Below are 27,603 nucleotides of genomic sequence, written 5' to 3' on the forward strand. Positions count from 1 at the left end.
TACTTTTTATTGAAACAGCCTGTTAAAAGAAATACCATGTCCAAATAGACGAATGTCATAAATATTCCAAGAAAACTTCCTTTATTTCTAGAGATTATATGGATTTAAAGTGGACTCCTACCCTCACCAAATCACACTTTCCATATTTGAGCTAAGTGAAACCAGAATTACTACTTCCTAATTTGGTCCTATTGCTTCCAAAACTCCAATAAACCAGCACACTTGCTGTGTTCAGTAGGCATATGAACTGTTTTATTTAGACCATTTCCAGGGATTCTGCTTCAAAAGGTTTTACATGCAGCATTCAAGTTTATCTTAATGAATACAGTCTAGTCTTTGAGAGGTCATGTCTCATCGAGGTCTGTAGAGTTTTCATTGTCATTTGCAACAAGGGCTTCTCTGTTCTCATAAGTCCAGAAGCCATTCAGATCAATTAGAATGGTGGTGACTGTGTCTCCTTGATTACTGTTGATTAAATCCTGAAGAGAGATTTTCAAAGGATCCTTTGGTTTTACCATGTCAAAGATTTCATCCTTTGAGAGAGGAAAAAATACAATGAAATATAGTATCTGGTTCACTTAATTTCTGTCACACAGCGATCTACAATTCAGGGCAGACACTTGAGCTTATGTGAAATTTTTTGTTCCAACTTTTGCTTTGCCATTTAACAGACAGCAGTCTCCTTTTCTCTATGTACAAGCACAGAATTTTATTGGAAGATTCCTTAGGTATGTGATAGCTACCCCTCATTTATAGAAGAAACAGGCTCAGAGTTTAATCCAAGCTACATAGCTAATTAGTGGCAAAACTATCTAACACAGTGTTCTTTGAATAACTACGTATACTTTTCTGTTGTCTTCTAATTGGTGGTAAAGCAAGGCCTTGATTTAAGTGCACACTCAGCTCAAAGGAAAAACTTAAATGCTTCAGAGCTAAGACAGTGACAAAGCTTCATTTCCAAAATTGATGTCAACCTTTTACTCTGGACTGTGGGGTGGGGGCTTAAGTATTAAAGAATTAGTCATCCAGAATGACACTAAATTGTGCTAAAATTTACTGGAATAGATGAAAGAATCTCTTCTACATTATGAAGTGTACTGTATGAATACTTACATGGAATTAGTACATGTTTTCTAATCTTTTTGTAGTAAAATTACTCCGAGTATAACATGTAAGGAGGCAAATTACATTTTTAAAAGATTAGAACAATTCAGGTAAATGAAATGTATGAACTTTTATTCTTGTATGTTTGTGAAATTTCCTTTTCTAGGTTAGTGGCAACTTAAAATTACTAATTCTTAAGTTGCCTGTTGCATAGTTTCAAATTTGTCTCATTTCTATTAAACTAAAATAGCCCTTTATCTTATACTCGGTTAAGATTAGATGGGTTATTTTATTACATTACTCAACCTAAACTTGAATTGGTACTGGATACCCAATGTTTTTCATAGCTGGTGAATGTCTGATTACTAAAATGCTAAACAGCAGCATATATTTCAAATAGTGGTAGTTTTCATATTGTAGGACCGATGTCTCCTTAACCAATACCAAAGCAAGCAAGCCCTTTGAAGTAGCAGACTGAAAAAGTGCCTGAACCTAAATAGTTCCCAAGTTAAAAACTCAGTTTACAGTGGAATAGACTGCCAAAGGATGCAGGCTATATTGATTCTCTTAATTTTCACTCAAAATGAATGAATGCTTCCAATGAGAACACAAGGCTGACAATGCTAAAATCATAAACTACACAAATTAGTCCTAGTCTCAGTTTCTAATGACTTAAATATCAATTCAGAATAAATAACAGCAAATATTTGATTTGGTTCAGTACTTCATTGTTCATAAGTTGCTTTCATAGAAAATTTCATTTCATATAAGTGATTATCTGATGTTATGCAAATTCAAGGAAAAAGTAACCTTGACGTCTTGAAATGAGACAGGATCTTGTCCATGGATTTTCATTAGTTCCTGTATGGCCTGTATTTAGTAGAAATAAATCTGTAAATAAAAAATAAAATATACAACAGCCCCCTCTTCTGTCCCACAGCCCCTTTCTAGTTCCACTTCCTTTCCTATCAGACCACAAGCCTCACTGTTTCAACTGCTCTTGCCAATATTCTCAACTTCCTTGACCATGTTTCACATCCATTCAGTAGAACCTAAACACTGGATTAGTGTAACCATCAACCTTTCTAGACCTACTTTAGTTATTAAGAACTTCAGGAAGAAAGTATACAAGACTACAGATTATTGCTGCTACGGAGGAATCGTCTCTACCTCAGGTGGGCCTTTAACGTGGCCTAGCAATTATTCTCTTACGACTTGTTCCTCTCATTTTCCAGAAACGCTGTTCATACCTTCACCATCTTTAAGACATTCACTCCACCACCTCCCCTCCGACCCTACACTTGGCCTTCTACCTGACAGAAAAAAAATAGAGGTAAACTACCCCTGAACTCTTTTATAAGCTTTAACGAAAACTACTGACTGAAGAAACTACTGTGATCCAGCTGGACTAATAAATATTTTAGCTGAGAGTCATTCAGTGGAAAATGTGAAGCTTTTATAAAATTCTTGGTAAATAGTCAACTAAATATGTTCCAAGTACCTCCTCTGTGTGTGCTGCCACTGATGGAGTGCACAGGGAATGTCTCTGAAGTAGATGAGAATCTCTGAGTACACTCAGCTAGTAGAGCAGTGGACCTGGATAGCATGACCTAGAGTGCACCATCCAGGCCCAGCTTGATCACTAGGATGGTGATGTACAAAGGCTCTATGAACGGCCCAGGATTGCAGGGCTCAGCACCAGTAACTTCTTACCTTAGTCCATACAACCAAGCCTAAATAACTTTGGTAAAGTAAATGTGTATTTGAAATATTTTCAGTGTATTTAATAAATAAAATTTAGTATGGTAGGAGTAGAAGATACTATAAAGCAACCTTTTTAAGAGGGGTTAAGTGTTTAATTTCAAAAGATATATTTACTGTTTTCCTGAAACTGAATTTTCATTTAATAGGTCTGTCTACAGTGGGGGCATTCCTATGATGGGGTGGTGTTATCTTAATACCCAGGATTCATGGGTTTGGATCCCCAGTGAGGACCTACACACAGCTCATCAAGCCATGCAGTGGTGGTGTCCCACATACTGAAGAGGGAAAGATGGCACAGATGTTAGCTCAGGGACAATCTTCCTTAAGCAAAAAGAAGAAGATTAGCAATGGATGTTAGCTCAGGGCCAGTCTTCCTCATAAAAAAAAATATATATATATATATAAAAAACACAAATCTAAAAACATACTTGATTTCCATCTGAAATCTGTTATGTAAACCCTTTTGTTAAATTTAAATATCACAAGTTAGATAAAATTGTCACTGAGTAAACCAAATGGTATAACATAATTTAAGGAACAATGACTCATTTACACATAAGACTTACCCTAAAGAAATAATTAAGGGAAAAGACATTCAGATAGCCTTTGTTCTCAATATCAAGCAATTTGAAGATATACTGCAGAGCTGCAGGCTCTTTTCGGTTTTCTAATGCAAGGACAAAGTCCAGGTAGGTCTTATAGTCCTATAGGGAAAAAGGTGACTTGCATTAGAGACCTTATTTGGAATTAACTTATCAAGTAACTATCTGATGATATGAAGCTATTTTGCAGTCAAAGGTGGCAATTTATTTTAACATGAAATGAGATCCATTTGTATACATAACACTGGTTTTCAGGAATTCTATGTAGCATTTCATCTGCACAGGACAGTTTTGGAGACTTGGCTCATTTGCTGAGGAGCAAGATTTGCTGTGCGTTTAAACCATAATTTTCTTTCGCTTTGTTTTTGAAATGGACAGGACAGTGATTAAGCTATTGTACATTGCCAGTAAATTTATATCTTCATTTCACTGTGGTCATTTTGAAAAACAACTTTATCTGGAATGAAGAGAACAGTACATTTACCTAGCTGTTTTGAAATATTGTTTAAAAATTTTAAATCAGATGATTTCCAATAAGAAGTCACCTTAAAACTGCCAGATACTCTACAGTGAACTGCCATTGTTCTCATCCATAAAAAAGGCAAGAGTACAAAGAAGGCTAGAAAGACACGAAGGGAACAAAGCTTTCTTTCTGGAAAAGGGATGGTCACAGGTTACTTTTTTTTTTGCATGGTGAAAAGTAGTAAAACACTTGGGAGATTCTTCTCACTTAGAAAAAAATTTTATACTCTTGGAACAGATGTGTTTAGGCTAAGATTAAGAATTCCTTTCCGCATAAATTGCAGTATAAAGAGCTGGAGAGATGCAGCCTCATCGTGGTCTAACTCCAGCACAGCTGTAGCCTCTAACTTTCTTTATTCCCCAGAAGTCGTTAGTAACCACAAGCTCCGCACTGGCCACTGGCAGACAGCTGTGCAGTCATGCGGCAGTTTCTGTGCCTCTTTCCCCTTTTCCTTTGCAGCTGGCTAACAATAGTATTACTCAGAAAACCAGTTAAAGCTAAATCATAAAACCTAAAACTCTGATTCTCTTCTGACAATATGACCATCACTGGTTTGGGAAATTTATGAGATCCTTAACACATGTTTTTAATACAAAGAATGGTGATTTTAAAATGCTGTTTAGAATTTTCTTCTTAAGTATTTTGCATTGTTGTGATAAAAGGACAGGTGCAGGTTAGTCAATCTTTAGCTACTAATATAGCCACTTATAGACAGTAAGACAACCTGATTCTTAGATTTCAATTATGGCATGTGTGGTACTATCTGGCCTGGTAATTTAATGAATGAATCATTTATAGTCATGTGGCACATAACGACAGACTGCATATGGGACGGTGGTGCCATAAGATTAGTACCATATAGCCTAGGTGTGTAGTAGGCTATACCATGTATGTTTGTATAAGTACACTCTATGATGTCTACACCACAAAATTGCCTAATGATGCATTTTGCAGAACATGTCCCCATCATTAAGCAATGAATGATTGCATATGAAAACAGTCAACAGGATTTGCTAGTTTTTCAGGTTTTTTTTCTTTCTAGTCCATGCTCCTCTACAATAGGTGCACTGACAATGAAATGAACAAAATATTAAAATCTTCTATTTGGCCTGAGTTCCTAAGGGAAGAAATGTTTTTAAACAAATTTACCTTAAGATCAAAGGTTCCAAATCTCAAGTAATTTAATCAGTTCACACCTTTTAAAGATACTGTTACACACTGATATAAAAATAATGCTGTATCACAGCAAGAAAAAGGCTTTTGGAAATTGTCAGAGCCTAAATTTTTAAAACTTATCCGAGATTTAAACTACTACCATTTCTCCATCATAAGTGAGACACTCCTGGAAAACACGGTCTAAGAAGACATTGGTCATGGTGGCTGTTCCATAGCGGGAGAGTTCTTCTTTACTGAGCATGCCATTGTGATCCTTATCGAGATTCAAATACTGGCCTTGGGAATAAAGATGATAAAAGACACGTATGACCAAAATAAAATTCTAATTAAAAGAGAAAAGAATAAACACTAACAAAAAGTTCAAATTGGTTAGTATCTTGATTTTCAAACAAATCACGTTGTAGTTAGGGTAGTACCCTAACATCAGCTGTCCCTGTGACCTCGGTCATAACAAGTGTTAAGCCAGAACTGCTCACAGAAAACCCATCACGAAGGTCATGGCCTTTGGGCTATCTCACTTTCATCATCATTTGTTTTCAGTTTGCAACTTTTAGGACTTTCCTAGGTTTCTAAATTAGATGGAGGTGGGGATCAACAAAAACCACTGAAATGCTGGCACTTGAAAGCAGAAGGCAAAGATCCCAAAATGAGTCAGAAGACCACCCAACAGAGTAATGTAACAGATTAACGAAATTCCAGAAAAGAACAAACCAGGCCCTAGAACCCCTCCCTCTGTGGTGCATGAGAGCAGCATTTTATCACAATGCAAGGCCATAGCTGATGTTCCTAATGATGCCCCGAGACAACAAGAAAGGATCACATTACATTCTGTATGTTCTACTAAAGAGTTAGAAACTACAGTAACTCCAAAACAGTTACACAAATTTAAAACGTCGGTATTTAAACAAGTAATTTTTAGTAATCTAGAATACTAGCTCTTAAGTTAGAATACTTTGATCTTAAGGTAAATAAGCCAATGCATAAAACTGTCCTTTGAACACCAATTAACTGAGGACAGGATAATTCGAATTTTACCATAATAGGAACATACCATAAACCCTTAGGGCAGAAGGAGCAGAAAACCAATTTGTTTCTTGACTCTCCTTGGACAGTTCCTCATCCCTTAACTAAATGAACACAGAGACATAATTAAAAGATAGCAACTGTCAAGTGGTATAATTAAGTAGTTTAAAAAACATATTTACCTCCAATAAATCATCTAGGAAGCTGCATGCTAAAATATCTTGAATTTTTATCTTCCCTTTAAAGAATATAAAGACACAATTATTTAATTTCATTTTAAAACAAGACCACCTCAATTTTACAACACTATTATTTTAGAACAGCAACCACTCAATTGATACTTTATTTTTACTTTTTTCAAAACAGCATTCAGAACTCAATGAACACTGGTGCTGTTTTTCCTTTTTCCTCCCTAAGCCCCAGTCCACAGTTGTGTATCCTAGTTGTTGGCCCTTCTAGTTCTGTGTGGGACGCCGCCACAGCATGTCTTGATGAGCTGCTTGCCAGGATCTGAACTGGCAAACCCCACGATGCTGAAGCGGCGCGCACAAACTTAACCACTATGCCACTGCGCTGGCTGCTCAATTGATATTTTAAAGCTTCCTGGCTCTTATGCTCAAAGTGCTTATTATATATTGTTATGAAAAGGGAATCCTGCAGGGAACACTTAGTAAAATCTCTAATTCATATGTCTACCTGTATACCCCCAAATATATAAATTCAATTGATAAATTCTTTCCAAAATTACACTGATATCAGATTCCCAGAAAAGTTATGTTGAGTATTGTGGCTATGCATATGATACTGCTAGTAATCAAACAAGGAGAATGTGTCCATTTTTCTTTGGCAGTTTCTGGAATAGGAAACAATACAAAGGCGTGGTTAAGAGCAGACAGATGGGAATTTAAATCCATTTCTAGATATGTAATCTAGCTAAGTCTCAGTTGCCTCGCACATAAAATGTGGACAATAAAAATAATGCCTGCCTTATGAAATTATGAGAAGGAAATGAAAGAATCCTTGTAAAATGATTAGCACGATACTTGGTATACAATCAACAGTCAAACTGTTGGCTATGATTATTTTGTAAACTTTGAAGGGAAAAGATGAGTATGTGCCTATAATGGAGGCGTTTAAAAGAGATTGTCAGCCACCATGTAGTGTGATGGACTTACAGCTGGATTTTCATGGACACGAGGAGACTCAAGGACTTTGATGTGGGCCTTCTGTCCCTTCCTCTGCCCCAGTGACATGTATTTAAATCTAGCAGGTTAGAACAGTTGACAAAGTGTACTGCTAATGAGGCCAAATTTACTGATCTGATCCTCATAGGGACGGACAGTTAACTCGAGAACGAGAAAAATACATTATGGCTAAATGGTTCTCCTATCTCCCAATTCATATTTTTCATCAAAAAGAACAATTATCCATTAGATGACTTATCAGGGATAGCAAATTATATCAGAATAACTGGCTTCTTAGAACTGAAAAGAGTCACAGATTACCCAGTTCAGACTTTTAGAGATGAAGACACTGTAGGATGTTAGGTGACGTGCCCACTGTCACAGCTGGTTATGGTCAGTGCAAGTAAGTCATAAATGATCTTTATGTATTAATGGCAATGACATGGGAAAATAAATAAATGACATTTCCAATACTTTTCTCTAGTTATTAAAATTTATAAGTAATAATATCCTTGTAACATATAAGTTTGATAGGATTTCTTTTACCTGTTCTTAGAGGGTCTAAAAAGAAGAAGAATTTCCTAACTGCTGTACAAACATAAAAAGAGTAAAAAGATTTTTCCAGCCCATCTAATTGTGGCAAAGTCGGGATAAGTTCCAGTATGTAGTTTTCTAAATCCTGAAAGAACAAAACAAAACTTTAAAGTGTTAAATGTCTGATCTTGTTTCTTCATTACACAATGGAATAGAATTTCAGTCCTAAAAATTATTCAGCATTAATACTATATTAATGATGAAATAAATTCAGAACTATGTTAGTGGTGAAACTATTTTATATTAAACTTATTTCTACTAATTTACTTCTTTTTAAATTTTAACATATTTTTGAATAGGTAATACATTCTACACAGTTCCAAATTCAAAAGGAACAAAAAAGTAGTCACTGAAAAATCTCCTTCTCACCTGTTTCCTCTCCCCAGAGCTAACCTGTATCATCAACTTCTGATGTATCTTTCCAAAGATAACTGGTGCACATACAAGCCAATACATACATGTTTATTTCTCCTCCTCTCTTTACGCAAGATGCAGCAGCATACCATGCAAATTCTTCTGTGTCTTGCTTTTATCATTTAATATACTCTGCGGTGATTCCATATTGGCTTTCAAAGAGCTTCTACTTTCTTTAAATAGCTAAGTATTATTTCATTGTATGGATGTACCATAATCTATTTAGCCAGTCTTCTATTGATGGACATTTAGGTTTGTTCTAACGTGTTGCTACACTAAAAACAACATTATAGGGCTAATTTTTCATTCATAGATATTATGGGAGAATATAGGATATAATTTCTGTCAAGTAGAACTGCTAGGTCAAAGCATATGCACATTTCTAATTTTGATAGACGCTGGCAAACCTCCCACCTTCCCGTAAAGGCCACATCCATCCTACACTCCCCCAGCAATGTGAAGGCTATACCAACAGTTCCTAAACTGTACCCCACGAGGCCACAGTTAACCTACGGGCGTGCAGCAGGATATTTTAAATTTTTGAGGGAAACATATCAACATGTGTTGGACACTGCACGACAGATGTCACTATGAGTTAGAGCTATGAGCTCAAGGTAGTTCACATTTTCAACATTAGACGAAATACATTCCTCTTGATGACACCAGTCTTTGCAAAGCTAGGTTTTTGGTGGTTGCTGTGATAAAGCAAGTACCACCCGAAAATTAGTGTGGAAGAGGAACTGAGGATGACTGTGTCGAATCTAATTCTCAGGTATGAGTAGCTGTACAGTGCCCCATGGGCACACACATTCCGTTAGTAATTGTTATTTAAGAATAAAGTAAAAATATCATTTTAATTGTATTATTTTTTTCAAATGGCTAATAGAATATTAAGTTTAATGGACACTTTCATTAAATTGTTTAGAACTAGGGTTAATAAATGGAACTATTTCTTTTGTCCTAGAGGTACTATGAAAAAATTATTGAGACAATAAGGGCACCATAAACTGAAAAAGTTTGGGAAACCTCAGCCTCTTTGACATTCTTTCATTAAAAAGATTATAAAACTTTTTGCTCTTTGTCAACCTGATAGTGTAGATCTATTTGGCATTTGTCATATTAAGTGAAGTTAACATTTTTTCGTCTGATTAAGAAGCGTGTGTATTTTGCTTTCTGCAAACTATTGACATCCTTTGCCCAGTTTTATATTGGGTTAGCAGCTACTTTCTTCTTGATTTCTAGGAACTGTTTATACATTAGGATAATTGGCCATTTGTCTCTGACTGAGTTTCAGGTATTTTTCCTGGCTTGTTGTTTTCTCTTAACTTTATGATGGTCTTTGCTCTACAGATTTTTTTTTTTTTAATTTAGCTGAATTTATTCATTGATTTTCAGACTTCTGAGTTTTGTCCTACTTAGAAAGGCTTTCCCTTTTCCAGGATTATATATTTAAAAGCCTCTCATGGTTTCATTTTGTTACTTTTGCTTTAGCACGTTGTAAAGTATAATGCTTCTGGGTGATCTGAGATACTTTATAACTTAAGTTGTAGAACACACAGACGGCAACTCAAACTTGATGTGTCCAAAAAGGGACTCTTACCATCCCCAACCCTGGTCCTCACCCATTTTTCCCTATTCCAGCAGTTGTTCAAAATAAAAATCTAAAACTCATCTTTGGTTCCTACCTTAACTTCACGAAGGCCCCTACGGCTTACCCCCAACATCGAATTCAACAGCAAATTTGCGGGGGGCATGTGCGTCCAAAAGATATATTGAATTAATCTATTACTTGCTTTTTCTACAGCCATCACCCTGGTCTGGGCCGCTGTCATCTCTCACCTGGACTGCTGCAGCAGCCTCCTAACTATTCCTTCTTTATTCTAGGCTCTTACAATCCATTCTCCAAACAACATCCAGAGTGATCTTTTAAAATGTAAACCATATCCTGACAGATTCAGCTTAAATCTTCTAATGGCTTCCCATTAATCTCAAAATAAAATCCAAACTCCTTCCTATGGCCTAAAAGACCCTCCAGGTGGCCCCTGCCTGCTTCTCCAACTTCATCTCCTGTCACTCTAACCCTTGCTCATATGCCCTAGCCACATTGGCTTCCTTCTGTTCCCAGAGCAAGTCAGGTTTAACTTCGCTTTGGGGACACTGAATTGCCGTTCCCTCTAGAATGACATCTTCATAAGGCCAGCTTCTTTTTCATCCTTTATGGCTAAAACGCAATCACTATCTCAAAAAGGCACCCCTTCCATCTTATCTGAAATAGCCCCCAACCCCTGTCAGACTCTCCCACTACCCTATTTTATTGTCTCCATGGAACTTGTCACTATTTGAAATTATCTTGCTTATAATTTAGTGTCTGCCTCCCCACTCTGCTAGAAAAAAAGCTCCGTAAGAGTAAGGCTCAGAATACCTGGCACAAATTGTCTGCTAAGTGCTTACTTAGTAAGTGAATGAAAGTTTGCCTACGCTACTCAAATTATAGAAGTTCGCTCTGGAAATCACTGTCTTAAATAAGGAAGACAAAGTCTTGTTTCAAAAGGCAAAGTGGCAAGGTTGGGAGAAATATTTCTTTTCTTTGAGAGAAATGTTTTCTTTTGTTGAGAGAAGGTAAAACTACTCTCTTTTAAACACACTACAGAGATAAACTGTTACTTTTCTTTCTCCTTCCCGCCTCCCTCTGTCAACTTTTACTGCGATTCATGCAGAGGGAAGACAAACAGTAAAGGGCAAGTGTGTTTTGTAAACCGAGTGACTACTGACAAGAATTCCCAGAGCTACAGAAGTACTCCAAGATCTGACCTGAATTAAGTATCAACAGGTGGTTAGTATGTCTTCCTTGCTAGGTCTCTTGATGGATACGAGCAAAAACCTTTTACTGTCAAGTTGATCTGACCTTAAAGGACAAGAATGGTACTGTGTCCCGAGAAAGGTTTGAGTTTTTTTTGTGGTTTTTTTTTTTTTTTTTTTGGTGAAGAAGATGGTCCCCCTAGAAATGTAAATGTTCAGTGTGAGCTAACAGATTCTCTCTACAGAAATCGGGATAAAACAGACTGCAACAAATTATAACAGGAAACAAACTATAACAGGGAATTTGCATTTCTTTAAATTGCATATTTGAATATTTAAGTGATTAATTAACCTGGTTCATATTTATGCCTAATTCCCTTCCCCTTTCCCCCACAACCTTAAAAAGGGCTCCATATTTGGGAAAAAAGTGTGTGGTGAAAAGAAGCACGTCCATATAGTTTAGACACCCACAGTTACAAGAAGTATAGTCATTTGGATCATGAGGCTATAATTCTCTGTTGATAACGTGGCCTAACCATATTAATATCCAATGGGAAATAAACAGCCTCTTGGGACTGGCCTTACAACCCACACCTACAGGTAGGAACGTGGTCACATTGTTTTACTCTTATATTTCCTAAAAAAGAAAGAAGAAATTCCTGGCCCTTACATTTTAAAATAGTCATACACTGATAACACTTACGAATAACCAACAGTTTTTCACTATTTCTTTAGTGATTTTTTAATCCTATTAAAACACGACACTCTTTTTATTTTGTCCTTTAAAAGCGTTTTAAGGGTTGAGAAAAAGAATCTAAAAAGGAATTTTTGTGGTCAATATACATTAAAAAAAATTTTAGTAACACGTTATTTGTAAAAACAAAAACAGAGTAACAAAAACAAACTAAGAATCACCTATAATCCCAACACCCAGTGATAACCACTGTTAACATTCTGATGTCTACAGTAGTTACTAAAGTAGGTTAATACTTACAGATTCCCGAAGGTACCCTTGTCCAGCAACATCATATAGACTGAGTCCTATTCTTGTTTGATGAAGCCAAACTTATAAGGAACAAGAAAATAAAATGTAAGTATTAAGATCTATCCTTTAGCATATAAATGGACAAAAGGAGATAAAGAGCCAGATTAGAGGGACAAGCTAATCTAATAACTCTAAAACACATCTCTTCTCACACATACTTATTCATTAACCCAAAAATTACTCGAGACAAAACATGCCAGAGAATTAACGGCAGATATCAACAGTTCTACCATGCCTACAGCAACAACGGTGGCGCCCTCGAAGATATTGTTCTTTACCTATTAAACTCGTGTTCCACCAAACAGGGACAGTGAGTGTAATGTTACGCCTTCACGAAAGCTGCTTTTATTCTACTGAGGTTAATTACTGCAACCAAATATTACTTAAAGATGGTACACAGAGGACTTCACAGATCATTATGGAACTTATAGGAATCATAGCTACTCCAAGTTGTTTAATACAAACTTCCTTGAATCTGATGCTATAGTTGTGAGTTCGAAACTATCCTCTCAGGCAACTCAACCTGTAATATATTGGTGAAATAAAATTACCAGTGAATTAAAATTATTTCAAATCACCATACATTAAAACTCTTAGTTTAGCTTTTGGTATATCCAGTTAGTTAGTATCTTTAGGAAACATGAGGTTTTTGTTTTATTTGTTTCTTATAATAATGAACCCAAATTTACGGTAGAAAATCTCAGCTCCAGTAAGTTCCAGGAGAGAATCATAACTATAAGAAAACAAATCTTGGTCAAAAGAAAGAAATTCTGCTCTGCAAACTTACTAAGAGAGTTGTTGCACCTGGAAGGGATTCAACTTTGCACGTGCATAAAAGCACGGACCACAACCCTCCCTGACTCCCAGACAGGGGGAGGGCAAGCACAGGGGAAACAAAGTCACCTTTTCTCATGACGTAGTTAAAGAACTGCATGATGGAAATTCTTCCGTAAGAATCTGTATGAAGGAGTTTAGCAAAGACTTTTGCTGTGAAAAACTGCCTAACGAAAGGAAATAAGGATTAGAGTCATTTTCCAACATAATATAGAAATGACTTCTATGAATTAGCAAATAGTATAAATTCAAACAATTAAAAATCAAAGTGATAAAAAAAGTGAGAACTAGAGTTCAAAACTTAAAATATTAAGTCATACATCTTCGCATTCTATTGTCTTAAGAATGAAAGCCTATAGTATTGTAAATAATTATTTCTTTTATTGTTTTTTTTTTGCAAGGAAAGATTCACCCTAAGCTAATATCTGTTGCCAATCTTCCTCTTTTTTTTTCCCTCCTTCTCAAAGCCCCAGTGCATGGCTGTATATCCTAGTTGTAAGTCCTTCTAGTTCTTCCATGTGAGCCGCTGCCACAGCATGGCTACTGACAGACAGGTGATGTGGCTCCACGACCAGGAAGCGAACCCAAGCCACCAAAGTGGTGAGCGCTGAACTTTAACCACCAGGCCATCAGGGCTGGCTCATGTTATTTCTTTTAATAACTTCATACCAATGTGGTTTTCTTGATTGTAAATAATTTTGTAAAACTTCATCAGTAACTCAAATTGGCTCAAGTTGTCATACCATTGACTTAAATTTTCATTAACATTTACTTGAGGCATTTAAAATGCTTAATGTAACATACTCTTTCGTTAATTATATTATTCTTACTTGCACTTTGGTCCAGCTTTTTCACCAACCTTCAAAAAATTTTCATAATTAATCATTGCTTCCTCTCCAATCATAGGTGGTGTCTGATGCTTGTCCAGCAAAAACCATAAATTCTTAGGAGAATTGCAGAAATGAAGATGTTATAATTAACAGAATAAAATTTAAAAAGGTAGTTAAATGTGTTATTTCCATTAAAATGATAGTCTGATAGCAGAGAGTTAATACTAAGATGAATCTCATCCTCTATTATCCTTGTGATTATTAATAACATAATAAAATAAATAATAAAAATAATAGCTATAATAAGAAAAATAGCTCAATAAAAATAGCTGGCATATACTGAGTGCTTCCTAAGTTCTAAAGTTTTCATATATAGTGCCTCTTTAATCCACATAATTGTATGATGTAGCTACTGTCATCCCTCCTTTACAGATAGGAACTGAAGCACAGAAACGTTAAGTCCATTGCCCAACACGGAGCAGGGCTGGGAGTGAACCCCTGCAGTCTGACCCTACAGTGATGGTTCTCAACTTTGGCCTCATGTTAATATCACCTAGGGACTTAAAAAGCAAAACAACACTACCCTTGGGAGACTGGACCCCTGCAAGCTCTGCAGCTGGTTCTGGCGGAACCATCACTCCAGAGCCTGTGCTCTCACCCACTCTGCAGCACCGGCCCCATTAAGGCCCCTGAGTCCCTGTGTGACACAAGAGAACTAGGAAATGGCTAACATGCAAAGCAACCTTTGATTCCATTCTTACCTGTAACTCTTCATTATCTAACAGTTCTCTGCTTTTCCTTTGCAGAAAGACGGCTCTGGATTCCTCTCTTAATTTCTGTAGTAAGACTTCATCTTCAGCTGGCAGCTAAAAATACATTGTAGAGTTAATTTCTATACTTAAATTCTAGACTATTGGATTATGTAAAACGTACTGGGTCTCATAAAATAACTATGTATGCCACTGCCTGAAATTACTTTTTGTATCTCAATTTTGCTTAACTTCAAATAATGACTCATTTAAAAAGTTCATTTAACAAAAAGAGATCCACAGAGAATTCAGTGGTCAGTAAGGCCAGGTCCCTGCCTGCAAAAAGCTAACAGTCTAGCCCAAGTTTCATTTTATATTCTTAGAGCACTGTTTGCACTATAACCTAAGACTGATGTAGAATTAAATTAGGACCAGCTGAAGATCGACAGTCTTAGCAAAGCATGCCTTTTGAGACCAGATCTCCTTACTTCTTGGAGATGGTCAAGCCAGTGTCTCTTACGTTGACCTCCAAGGCAGAGGGTCTGCCCAGTGGGGTGACTTCCATAAGCAAGGCTTTAAAATTACTCATTCCACTTGACTTCAAACAATTTGCTTTGAGGTTTTCTTCTTCCTTTTTTACACCTTTGCCTCCTTAAATGTAGCTAAGTAACCCGTAGTCCAAACTGGGGGTTATGGTTTTCCCTTTTCATTTCCAAGAACTAAGATGCCATCCCTCCCATCACAACGAATGGAGAAGGAAGAAGCATTAGGAGAGGCTGGGGCTCAGACTGGGATTGTGCTCCAAGGAGAGCAGTGGTGACCAAAGATGACAGGCAGTTACTCTGAAGCAGTGGACAGCAAGCAGGAGAGGGAGAAGAGACAAGGGAAAGAATGTCTCACAAATCCACATCTGCAGACCAGAACCACCTGGGCTCTGGCAGAGGTCAGAGAGAAGGAAGAGACAGAAACGGGGAAAAGGGTCCCCTCAGGAACTGCAAGGTTAGTACTACAAGTATCAGAAAGTGAGTCCTGGGCTCAGGAGTGGGGTCACATCCGCATCTAAGGGCTGCTCCTGGGGTAGGGAGATACCCTATTTCATAATCCTGATTAAATGAGATGATGAGTATCATCTGCAGTGCTCTGAAATATGCAGGCGATCAGTAAATGCCAATTCCCTTCCCTCCCCTAGACTATGAAAAATCAGTTTTCTAGTTCCTGTTTAAGAAAATGGAAAATGCAAAAAAACAGGTAAATATGTGTGAGTGATCCCATTTTTGTTAAACACACACATGTGATCACAGAAATATGTGGAAAGATTCATGTAAAAATATTTGTTTCCATCTCTGGGCAATGTTATGGGAAAACATCATCTAGTTTAGCTTTTTTTCCCTCTTTTCCATGACAAACGTGGATTAGTCATATAATGCTTAAAAGGCTGGGAGACATATAGTATTACAGAAAGCTTGCCAATAAAAATGGTTCACATGAAAAAAGTTTGTACTTGAAGAAATGCTACAATTATATGGATAATTCACTTATATTAATACCTCAGTCCTTAATGCAAGTGAAACAAAATGTTTACTTTCTTTGCAAATAATGTTATAATTAACTGAGTTTACAAAGTAACAGGTTTAAGAGACATTCAGCGAAATTTCCAGTTAACTTTTCTATAGTGGTTACATTTTACGTAATACTGAACAGGTCTTATTCTTTTAGGTAGCCTTCAATGTCAGCTGGGAATAGCTTTCTTAAGGTGCTACTGTTTTATCTACAACTCTCTTCAAAGACTTCTTTACAGTTTCAGCACAAGGAAATATATAATTAAGTATAACTCCTTCACTTTCCCATTCTCAGTTTTTCAGTTTAGCCTTGAGCAAACGTTTTACACTGTATAACATGAGTAAAAGACAAAGTTAGAAATGGTGATCAGCCAAGTAAACCTGTCTTCTAAAGAGCCTGACAACATAATCCAATAGAATGCCTACTACTAATATCCATAAAAATGAGGAAGGAAGAAAGAAAAAGCCCATAGCTCAAAAAAGGGGCAAGTAACTTGTGTTCTTATATCAATTTATACAAAACTCGAGATTTTATCAGCTCCAAGATAATGAGAAGTTAGAATGAAAGGATAAATATATAAAATTTAACATATAGTTAATTTACTTATTTATAAAGTATAAGATTCTTATCCCATTTTAAAATTAAATTTCATTTATAAACTCTGTAAGACATTTGTTTAGATACCACTTACCCTGTAATAAAACCGGGGAATGGTCTTATAGAATTCATTTGTGTTTTTTCTACCTCCTTTCCATTCTGAGTAGTATTTGGTAAATAAATCCATTTCTTCCTCTTTTAATTCTTGTTCACTTTTTTTTTCTGTTAACAAAATAGATTAGGGGGGAAAGGCACTTTTAAAGTCAAACAACACTTTTCCTCAGGTCATCTATCTACTATAGTCTAATTACAGTGCAAAAAAGGCCTTCACAATCGGGCTGAGACACTGAACATCTATATCAACTTTCTTAAAATACCCAGAATCTTTCCTTCTTCCCCCCTCTCTTCAGTACCTTCAATTTCTTCATCTTTACTGGCTGTTCTTTAACTTACAAATACACTGAGGTCTTTCCCATCCCTCCAAAAAACCCCTTCCTTTCTATGTGCTGCTACACGACTGCTTCCTTCCTCATCCACTTTTTCAAATGAAAAGCCTACGTTGGCTATCTCTACTTTCTTACCTCTCATTCCCTCTTTATGCAATCCTGTTTCTGCTCTTACCGCTCTACAGACACTGTTCTTGCCAGGGCAACCAATGACCTAATTGCTTAGTTTAACAGACCTGTCCTTGATTTCCCTGTTAAATTTGATACTGTTGATCATTCTAACCTTTTCTTAGCTTTTATGAAACCGCACTCTGTTGATTCTCCTATTTTCTGGCCATTTCTTCTTTTTCATTAATCCTTTTTCCTCTATCATTTCAACTTTTGTAGTTTAAATTCTAAGTCCCAAACCTGTATCACCAACCCAGACATTGTTCTTGAACTCTAAACTCATAGATTCAAACAAAATATTTTCATCCTCATGTTCTAACAGTGCTAAAATAATTTTCCCCACCCCTCACCTTATTACTCTTCTCTAATCCATATTCCCATCTCAGTTAGTGGTACCACGATCCATCCAGTCACCCAAGCCCAAATCCCAAGAGTCATTTTCATTATTTCATTCATTCTTTTTCATTCAACTATTCTAGGGACACACAAGTATATACGTGAGTGGATGTGTGCATATGTGCCCGTATATACATGCAGCTTTCAACAGTGTCAGAGAAAGCCTCACTGAGATGAAATTGAGCAAAAACAACCTGAAGAAGGTGAGGAAGCAGGCTATCCAGATATTCAGGGGGAAGTGCATTCCAGGCAGAGGAAGTAGCCTAGAGGGTTAGTAGGAGACGAGGGAAGGCAGATAGCAGGGAGCCAGGCCACTAGGTCACGTGAAAGACCTCAGCTTGTATTCTGGTGAGGGAGAGAGCCACCCTAAGCAACGGGACGGCTAATGCAGTAATCTAAGTGACAGATGGTGGTGGCTTGGAGCAGGGTGGCTGCAATGGAAGTGGTCATGAGTAACTATATTCTATATTTTCTTCTAAGTCCCAGGATGTGCTGATACACTGGGTGTGGGTATCAGAGAAAGAGAGCAGTCAAAGACATCTCCAAAGGTTTTGTGAGCACATGGGGTTGCCAGTAACTATGATGGGGAAAACTATGAGACAGCAACTGAGGAAGGAGAGCAGGAGGTCAGTTTTGGATAAGTTAAGATTAAGGTATCGATTAGATGCAAGTGGCCGTGTCAAGTAGGCAATTAAATATAAGAATCTGGCATTTGGAAGGAGGTCCAGGCTACAGATAAAAATTTAGGAGACAATACAAATATACAGTATTTAAAGCCATAACACTGGATAACTTCACCATGAAGGTGAGTGTACACAGAGGATAGAAGCTGACCGAGGACTCCGCCTTGGGCGTTCCAATGTTAAGTTGTTGGGGAGAAGAGGAAGAGAAAGCAGAGACTGAGAAAGGTGACTGGTGAGGCAGGAGGAAAACTAAGAGTGTGTGTCTCCCAGAAACCAAGAGAAGAAACTGTGTGCAGGAGGAGAGAGAACTACCATGTCCTGGCAGGGACTGCCGGCGGGTCGAGTAAAGTGAGGACTGAAAACGGACCCCGGGAACAACATGCAGACCAGGGATGACCTTGACAAGCACAGGTTTAACCCACAATTCTTTTCACAAGTGTTGCTATAACGGAAGCAGACAAATGAGGCATTGCTAGAGGCGGAAGTTAAGACAAGAAAGTTTCTTTCAGATGGGAAAATACCACTATGTTCACATACTGATGGGAATGACCAAGAAAGAAAACCTGATGCAGGAGAGGGAGGCAACTGCAGGAGTACATCCTTGAGTAGGCAAAAATGGCATGGGATCTGGCACACCAACGAAGGAAATAGCCTTAAACAGCAGTTCTACAACCAAATGCCTTAATTAATTTATCACCTCCTTCAACACTGAAGTGTAAGTTCTATGCTTTAGATGAGGAGTTTTTTTTTTTTTGAGGAAGATTAGCCCTGAGCTAACATCTGCTGCCAATCCTCCTCTTTTTGCTGAGGAAGACTGGCCCTGAGCTAACATCCATATCCATCTTTCTCTACTTTATATGTGGGACGCCTACCACAGCATGGCTTGACACGCAGTGCCATGTCCGAACCCAGGATCCAAACCTGTGAACCCTGGGCCGCCGAGAAGTGGAACGTGCGAACTTAACCACTGCGCCACTGGGCCACCCCCTAGATGAGGATTTTTGTCTGTTTTGTTTACTGCTATAACCTAGACCCGTACTTGGTGCATAATAGACAAGCAACGGAGTGGGTTTAAGAGTGAAGTGTAGGAGAAAGCACAAATAAAGGTAACTTTTTCAAGACTGTTTTCCTATAAGGAGTGCAGAGAAAGGTAACAAAAGCTGGAGAGGGATGTGAGATCAAATTTGGGGGGGGGGGGTAGGTGAGGAATATTGCCCCTGAGCCAACATCTGCTGCCAATCTTCCACTTTTTGCTTGAGGAAGACTGTCCCTGAACTAATACCTGTGCCAATCTTCCTCTATTTTATATGTGGGACATGGCCACAGCATGGCTTGAAGAACAATGTGTACATCCATGCCTGGGATCTGAACACGTGAATCCCAGGCCGCCAAAGCATGAACTCAACCACTACGCCACCGGCTGGTCCCAAGTTATTTTTTTTAAGATAGGGGATATTACAGCATGTTTGTCAGAGCTGATGAAAATAATCCAGTAGAGAAGGAATATTTTATGAGGCATGAGAGAGAGAGTAAGGCCAGAGTGAAGGCAGTGAATAAAAGAAAGGGAACACGATCTAGTGTTGGAGGGGAGGAGCTTGGACGGTTGTCATCTTAACAGGAAGGGAGAGTGTATGGGCACCCATGGCGGGGGAAGGGGCTGACAGAATGGTAACGGGAACAGGTGAGGTTCTTCTTCGATTGCTTCCACTTTCTCAAATAAATATACACACAGGAGTCCATCAGCTGAAGGTAAGGAGTAGGCAGGACATATTGGGGGATTGGAGATCTGGTATGAGAAGTGCCTTACAATGTGGGACACTGACTGTCTAAGGAAACACGGAAGGAGACTAAATGAATGACTGAAACACCGACTTTAGGTGAGTGGACTTGAATTAAAAGAGACACTTCAGCTTGGTTCCGTTTTTCTCCAGCCACTGTGAGCGCCCTGGGTGCAGGTGTGGAAGAGGAAAGACAGCTGTAACCAGCTAGCTTAACAAGCAAGTGTGAAGGACGGGGAAATGGACAAGGAAAAAAGGATTATGAAATCTAATATGGATAAGGAGGGAAGTGAAAAGTGTGATAGTAAAAAAGCAGTAGGATCAATGGGTGATAGGTTCTGGTAGGACCCAAGAGTTGTTGGAGCCGGGGTTCTCAATTATTCCTCACAAGCCTATGTCAAGACCACGCAAGTGAGCGGATAAGGCAGCTTTCCATTCCCGCAAATCCTTTCCCAGGGAAGGGTGGGTCTCACCTCCCTGGATCCCTCAACCTCAGTGTCCTCTGCCCCCTTTGTCAGGAGAGCTTTCAGAGGAGCGGAAGGCGCGGCTCCCGTCGCCGACCCTCCCCGTTCTCCCCCCGCCTCTAGGAGTTCGGCTGGGCTGGCTCTGCGGGCGGCCCCTCCCAAACTCACTCTGTGGACCGGCGTCCGGCGCCGCTAACCGCCGGCGGAGAACTTCTTTCCAGTCCATGGCTGACTCCCGCGCAGCGCTTCCCGCATTTGCTGTTTACCAGCCGCTCCACCCCCTCCCAGCTCCTACGTCAAACGCCGTCCAGCCGCGCAAAGGTTAGGAGGGCCGCTCAGCCGCCATCTTGGACACGGGCGGAAGTGGGCGGAAAGAGATCAGAACAATCCCTGTAGCCACTTAGGAGAATAACGCGATCACGCTGACAGCTGGGAAGCCGACGTGAAAGGGATGGAAAATGACTGTCTTTAAGGCAGCATCGCAACTTCACCAAGCCCGATTTTAAAGGCGCAGGATAAGGACGCCCGCCTTTTATTTCTTCACCTTGGGCCTTTGGCGCGTGTGCACCACGTGACTCAAGAGTCCTTTGGCTTTTCCGGCTCGAGGGAAGCTTTCTTCCTTCACAGTTTCTCTTCATTGTTCACTGCGGATATATGGAGGCCCTGGAGGTGCCCTGAAGGTAGCAGGCGCCTTGGACCTCTGCTCGCTTCTGCCACTAAAAACTTCAAAATCGCCTTTTTCTCGCAGCCAGGCTCGGTGGGACGCCTGCGCTCTGTCTGGTCCCGCCCCTGCGGCCGGGGCCGCCGCGGTGCATTGTGGACACGGTAGTTCCCGCCGCGTTGATGGCTGCGTTTAGCGTGAGTGCTGCGCGGAGTTGTTGAGTGAAGTGGACTTGGTTTGTAATCGGTTGGTACCCGGTGGGCCGTCCCCTTCGCGGCCCTCCCTTCCTTGCCTGAGCCGTTGGCTCGGCCCTCTCCCCGCCACCCCCAATCCATTCCCTCCGCTGACGAGGTTGGCGCCTGGGGAGAGTTGGATGCAGGACCAGGGCCCCTAGACTGGCTGTCGCCGCTGTCCTTGCTGCTGTGGGTCTGGGGTCGGGGGCTCCTGGGCGCGGTTTTCCCTTGTTCAGCAAGGCTCCCATGGGATCCAGCCCCTCTTCTAGGACAGTTGTGGTCCACGTGAGTCGACTGGGCTGTCCTCCTTGTGCTTTCTTCTCAGATTCGCGGACTGGAATGTAACAGGCACCGGAGGATCCCCGCCCTGTCATCTGGTTCTGGGGCTTGCGACTGAGGTTGGATGTCCCGGATCGTTGTCTAATGGAGAGAACTCACTAGACTTCGTTGCTGTTAAATAACCCCCAAAGCAGAACCTTGATTTGTCTGTGAGAGACAGAAAATCATCTTTTAAAAAGTTGTGCTTCGATTCTCCCCTCCCCACCCCCAATCTCTTAATTATGCTGTAAACGTAGGACTTTTGGAACGTCTCTCTCACTCTCTGGTGCTGATCCCACTGCAGAATGACTTTCTGTTTCACTGGTATCCGAAGCTTTCCTAAGCTTTGGAAGAGCAACCCATACCTTGGACTAGGCCCTGCACACTCTTCTGTCTGTCTCTTTCTCAAAGACTGTTATGGCATCAGGAACCAACAGAAGTGGTTTTCTCTTAAAACAGCATCTCCACAAAATACCAAAGCAGTGAATCTGCTGATTGCCAAAGCCCGATATCCCCGGAAAGGAGATAAGGGCAATAAGAAGCAAGTTTCTTCTGATTCTCCTCATCTTTTTGCAGCTGGAGCAGCTAAGAAAAGATCACAGATGAATCCTCAGAGTAAAGATCATGTCTTGTCACCTGTGAGGGACACTATTCAACTTCCAACGAAACCTTTGAATTCAGAGGAGTGGGATAAACTTAAAGAAGATTTCAAAGGAAAAGCTAATTTTGAAAATTGGATCAGCTCACAAATGGCTCACTGCCGTAGCTCTGTGGATGTGGCCAAATCTCTGCTAGCCTGGGTAGCTGCAAAGAACAATGGTATTATAGGCTATGATCTGCTGGTCAAGTATTTGTATCTTTGTGTCTTTCATAAGCAGACTTCGGAAGTTATTGATGTCTATGAAATCATGAAAACCAGATACAAGAGTTTAGAATCCGGAGGGAATAGTCTTCTCATCCGAGGATTAATCCATTCAGACAGGTGGAGTGAGGCCTTGCTGCTGTTAGAGGACATCAAAAAAGTAATGATCCCTTCGAAAAAGAACTATCATGACTGTATCCAGGGAGCCCTCCTGCATCAAGATGTAAAGACAGCTTGGGATTTGTATCAGGAACTGTTAGGTCATGATGTTGTTCCTATGTTGGAAACTTTAAAAGCCTTCTTTGATTTTGGAAAAGATATAAAAGATGATCAGTATTCAAACAAACTACTGGACATTCTTTTATATCTAAGAAATAATCAGCTGTATCCTGGGGAGTCATTTGCACATAGTATAAAAACGTGGTTTGAGAGGTAATTTTGATTTTCCTTTTTATGTATGTTTTTATTTTAGTACCTATATCTAAAAGTAGCCTCCTCCTTTTCTTTATTGGTTGCTGAGAATTACTCTATTCAGGTTATACTTTTTTCCATCTTTTGGTAAGATTTGTTTCCCCATTAAGACAAAATTTTCTTTCTCTTTAAAAAAAGTAGCATAAGCAAGTTGTACTAGTCTCTACTTGTTACGTAAAAGGGAAATTATAGAGCACTTGTAGATTTTATGTATTTTTTTCCTTTTAGAAGGATCATTTATTTTGTTTTCTGAGGTATCTGGTATTATGTGAGTAGTTACCAATAGTACTGGTGGCTGGAGTTCACAGCAAGTAAATTGGAGCTGTCTTTGGATCATTTTAGTATTTTCAGAAGTTCTGAAACCTAGTAACTGGTATCGCTTGATTATGTATGTTCTGTTTAATCCATGCATTTTATCCACTTGGATGCGTAGATTGGAACGGACAGAGGATCCTGATCAAACCTGATATGTAGGGTTAAAATGGAAAATCCTCATCCTTCCCCTTCATTTCTGATCTTTCCATCGTTCGACTGCTCCCTCCAAGGCTCTCTGCTTTACTTTTATTCATGTTACTGGCTACCTGCCTATTTATTGCTTCAGTCTTTTATTCTCTTTATTTCTTCACCACTAATTTGCTTCAGGCACTTTCCTAAAAATTCATTCCTTTTCTCTATTTTTCTCTAGCTTTCCTGCTGTGTTATCTCTACAGAGCTTTGAAGTAGCAATCATGCTTAATTATCTTATTTAACAAATTTGTTGAATATCAGTGGAAGAGTTAGATTGTGAAAATCTTTGAATGACAAAGATTTTGGAGCGTCTCACATATAAAGTAGAGGAAGATGGGCACGGATGTTAGCTCAGGGCCAGGCTTCCTCAGCAAAAAGAGGAGGATTGGCAGCAGATGTTAGCTCAGGGCTAATCTTCCTCAAAAAAAAAGTAAAGAGTGCTGGTCTTGGAGTGGAGTTCTAGAAAGGTAACTGCCAACAGTGAAAAAAGAAGGTTGGAGAGGAATTAAGATTGGAAACAGGGAGATCTATTGGGAGGGAATTGTAGGCTGAATGAGAGATGATGAGATCTTGAATTAAGAACTGGGGAAAGAGAGAAGGCAGTGGAATCAATAGGGATTGATGGTAATGTAGGAAGAAAGAAGAAAGAATAAGTTGGTTGAGCAAATAAATCAATAAGTTGTTTCAAATGCCTCCAGCTAGGCTAGGCACTGAGAGTGTCATGTGTTTGATATAAGATCTATTATGACTGCATTCAGAACCTAAATGGGAATACAATACTTGACCATTAAATAATAGTGGTGTACAACATGCTAGTATAAGAGGAGGAATTACTCAGGGCAGGAACAATCTCTGGCAGCTTTATGGAGAAGGTTAGAGTTGAGTTGATTTCAAGTTACAGTACTAATGTCAGCTGCTTTCTGTACAGGTCCTGTGAAGGTAGATTTAGACTCGAAGATGAGGGTCAGATGACTGGAGGAGAAGCAAAGGGAAGAAGGAGATCCAGAGTAGGGTACCATCAGCTCCTCAGCCCCATCACAGGGTGTCAAGTACTTCTGTGATTTAACCATTCTTGGGAAGTATCCTGAACTTTTCAGAGCTCTTGCCTATTGAGTTTCTAAATACAGTGACTGTCTTTCGGTTGAGTAGGCACCTGACCTTCTGATGCTTTGATTTTGCAATCTTTTTTGTAGTGTTCCTGGAGAACAATGGAAGGGACAGTTCACCACCATCCAGAAAAGGTAAAGGCCAATATTTTGTTTTTAACTTGTTTGATTCAGGTTTAGTAGGTTTTGTTGCTGCTGACTTAAAAGAATTTTTAGGAATGTCTTAGAGATAGGCTAACTAAGAGTTAGAGTAGCCAAGAAAAAGCAGTGTTTTGCATTTGGAGGATTTGCTATGCTCAAAATGTTTTCTCAGCAGGTGCTGTGAGCCTGGTGTGAAGCCTCAGAGATGTTTTCCCTTAGAGATTTGGGACCTAGTTGTGTTTTAGGAAGGACTTTAACTTTATCTGGACACTCAGCAGTGTATTCTTGGATCTTCTGGCACACAACTGTGTCATATTATCAGGTTTACAAAAAATCAGATGCATGTGATGATCACAAGGGTTGTAATGTTCTTTTTAAATTACCCTTTCAATCCCCTCATGTCCTAGGATTATTCATGTTAGAAAAAGGTCTTTTCCAGGATACTGTTTAACACAAGCAATTGTAATTGCAGTGGTCAGTGTTTGGGCTGTGGAAAAATCATAGAGTCTATTCGCCTGAGTCCAGAAGAGTATGAGTTTCTCAAAGGGAAAATCTTGAGGGATGTGATAGATGGAGGTGACCAATACAAGAAGACGACCCCTCAGGTGAGTCTAAAACAGGTTTTATTGTATTCTTGGATTGCTTGTCTAGAGCAAGGGTCAGCAAATTTTTTTCTGTAAAATGCCAGATAGTAAATATTTTAGGCTTTGTGGACCATACGGTCTCTGTTGCAACTTTTCCACTCTGCTGTTGTAGTGAAAACAGCCACAGGCAATACGTAAATGAATGAGCATGGTTGTGTTCCAGTAAAACTGTATTCATGAAAAGAAGCTGTGGCTGGATTTAGCCCACTGGCCAAAGTTGTCAACATTTAGGAGAGATGGCTTTGGAATTTCATAGAATAATTGGGTTAGACTATCATCCATCTATTCAAGTCAGTCCTATTTCATCTGGGCACAAGTGCATTTAAACCAAAAGGGTAGATGCTTATTCTTTGTCTAAACGCTTCCAGAAAACTGTGTTAGGTAAACTCCTTGTGGTTTCTCACAGCTTTTCTAGTCAAGAGGGTTTCAAGTAACTTGACAAAATGATTTCCAAGTTTTCTTAGTATTGAATTTGATTCTCTAAGTCATTTTTGTTTTGTTTTGCTAATCTTCAGTACCTTGCTTTGGGAGATTAAATCTGCCCAAGGACACCTCACTAATAAAACCTAGATCTGACTGACCCCAAAATCTTTGCCGTTACACTCTGTTGCCTCTCATGGAATGGAAAGTTAGAGAGAATCCATGGTTCCGTGTATGCCTGGCAGCCAGCTGGTTGTAGCAGCTCTTAATGCCTTAGGAATTTCTGCGAGCTAAACTATGGTTTAGACAAACTTCCCTTCTCTCATCAAACGTTGAACACTGTGTGTCTTTGGAAGTAGGCGTTGAGATAGATGTGAGGTTGTGGGAATCATGCTGTTGCGACCAAGAACTTACCATTTCTGTTGCAGGCCCATTGAATGTTCTTCCCACCCGCCAACTTTTTATTTAATAAAATTTTCAACCAAAAGAAAAAGAGAGAAAAATAGCACGATGAACACCTCCATACCCTTCACCTAGAGCAACCAGCTGTTGTTAGGCCACCTATATTTCCTCTCTATCTAGCTGTTTTTAGGAACCATTTAGAAGTAAGTTGTAGACGTGTTATCTTAAATATTTCAGCGTAGATCTTCTAAGAATAAGAGAATTCTGTGTAATTTAATACCATTATCACATTTAAGAATCTTAACATTATTTCAGAGTCATTTAATAAAAAGTACACAGATTTTCCCAGTTGTTCCCCCAAAATGTATTTTATAACTTTTTACCCTCTGATCCAGGATTCAATCAAGGCTCACTCATTGCTTCTGATTGCTGTCTCTCTCTAAATCCAGAACAGTTCCCCCTGCCTTTTTTTGTTTTTATGACACTGACTTTTTGAAAAGTCTGGGTGGTGTGTCTTGTATGTGGCTTCTCTAGCTTTGTGCCTATGACTCACTTGAGGATCTGGTTGAAATGCAAATGTGATTCCGTTTTCTGGAGTGAGGCCTGAGAGTCTGTATTCTGAAGAAGCTCCCTGGTGATGTGATTCTGGTGTTTGGACCACATTTTGAGTAGCAAGACTGTGGACTAATTGATTATTTTCTCCTCATTAATTCAGTATAAAAGCTTTTGGGTATACTAGATGCTGTGTGCTCCTTATTGCATCACAGCAGCCACATAATATCAGGTTGTTCTCACTAGTGCTGCTGCTAAGTTTGATCAGTTGATTAAGAGGACAACTCCCAGATATCGCCATTATAAAGGTACATTTTTTGTTTTATATATATTTTGTGTGTGAGTGAGGAAGATTGGCCCTGAGCTAACATCTGTTGCCAATCTTCCTCTTTTTACTTGAGGAAAATTGTTGCTGAGGTAACATCTGTGCTAATCTTCCTCTGTTTTATGTTGGATGCTGCCACAGCGTGGCTTGACAAGTCGTGGTAGATCCATGCCCAGGATCCGAACCTGTGAACCCTGGGCTGCTGAAGCAAAGCACACGAGCTTAACC

The 27,603-nt window shown here is 39.2% G+C and overlaps 2 protein-coding genes across 10 annotated transcripts in view; one reads left to right on the top strand and one right to left on the bottom strand.

Annotated features, from left to right (window-relative positions):
- Positions 1-230: 230 nt before the first annotated feature.
- PPP2R3C (protein phosphatase 2 regulatory subunit B''gamma) lies at positions 231-21,097 on the bottom strand. Of its 2 annotated transcripts, XM_014853075.3 has the most exons (13): positions 20,902-21,097; positions 16,893-17,020; positions 14,654-14,758; positions 13,893-14,005; positions 13,132-13,229; positions 12,178-12,248; positions 7,923-8,055; positions 6,375-6,430; positions 6,221-6,296; positions 5,309-5,445; positions 3,435-3,572; positions 1,915-1,974; positions 231-533 (listed from the first exon to the last, which is right to left on the bottom strand). In XM_014853075.3, exons 1-13 carry the CDS (start codon positions 20,957-20,959, stop codon positions 345-347), a joined length of 1,362 nt encoding a protein of 453 aa, XP_014708561.1. In that variant the 5' UTR covers positions 20,960-21,097; the 3' UTR covers positions 231-344. The 2 variants fall into 2 exon arrangements, with proteins under 2 accessions (XP_014708561.1, XP_070360347.1); XM_070504246.1 differs by lacking the exons at positions 5,309-5,445; positions 6,221-6,296.
- Positions 21,098-21,278: 181 nt separating this feature from the next.
- PRORP (protein only RNase P catalytic subunit) overlaps positions 21,279-27,603 on the top strand; it is a 116,987-nt gene continuing 110,662 nt past the window's right edge. For 3 of the 8 annotated variants that reach the window (XM_070504237.1, XM_070504242.1, XM_070504244.1), the window contains exons 1-4: positions 21,499-21,640; positions 21,953-23,239; positions 24,979-25,026; positions 25,505-25,637. In XM_070504237.1, the coding sequence (XP_070360338.1) occupies positions 22,251-23,239; positions 24,979-25,026; positions 25,505-25,637 (1,170 nt within the window). In that variant the 5' untranslated portion in view covers positions 21,499-21,640; positions 21,953-22,250. Of the gene's footprint in view, positions 21,414-21,449; positions 21,641-21,952; positions 23,240-24,978; positions 25,027-25,504; positions 25,638-27,603 lie in introns of those variants that run through there. The other 5 variants (XM_070504238.1, XM_070504239.1, XM_070504241.1 and 2 more) reach the window with 4 other exon arrangements.

The sequence above is a fragment of the Equus asinus genome, chromosome 2 (assembly GCF_041296235.1).
Source record: "Equus asinus isolate D_3611 breed Donkey chromosome 2, EquAss-T2T_v2, whole genome shotgun sequence".
Lineage (NCBI taxonomy): Eukaryota > Metazoa > Chordata > Mammalia > Perissodactyla > Equidae > Equus > Equus asinus.

What these genes read in the sequence shown, in the direction of transcription:
- PPP2R3C (XM_014853075.3), bottom strand. Translation starts at nt 20,959, where the DNA reads ATGGACTGGAAAGAAGTTCTCCGCCGGCGGTTAGCGGCGCCGGACGCC. An exon ending in TTCTGCCCTAAGGGTTTATG is followed by an intron (nt 5,446 to 6,220) that starts GTATGTTCCTAT and finishes TTTATTCCCAAG; the next exon opens with GCCAGTATTTGAATCTCGAT. An exon ending in TCTCATTTCAAGACGTCAAG is followed by an intron (nt 534 to 1,914) that starts GTTACTTTTTCC and finishes CCTCTCTCAAAG; the next exon opens with GATGAAATCTTTGACATGGT.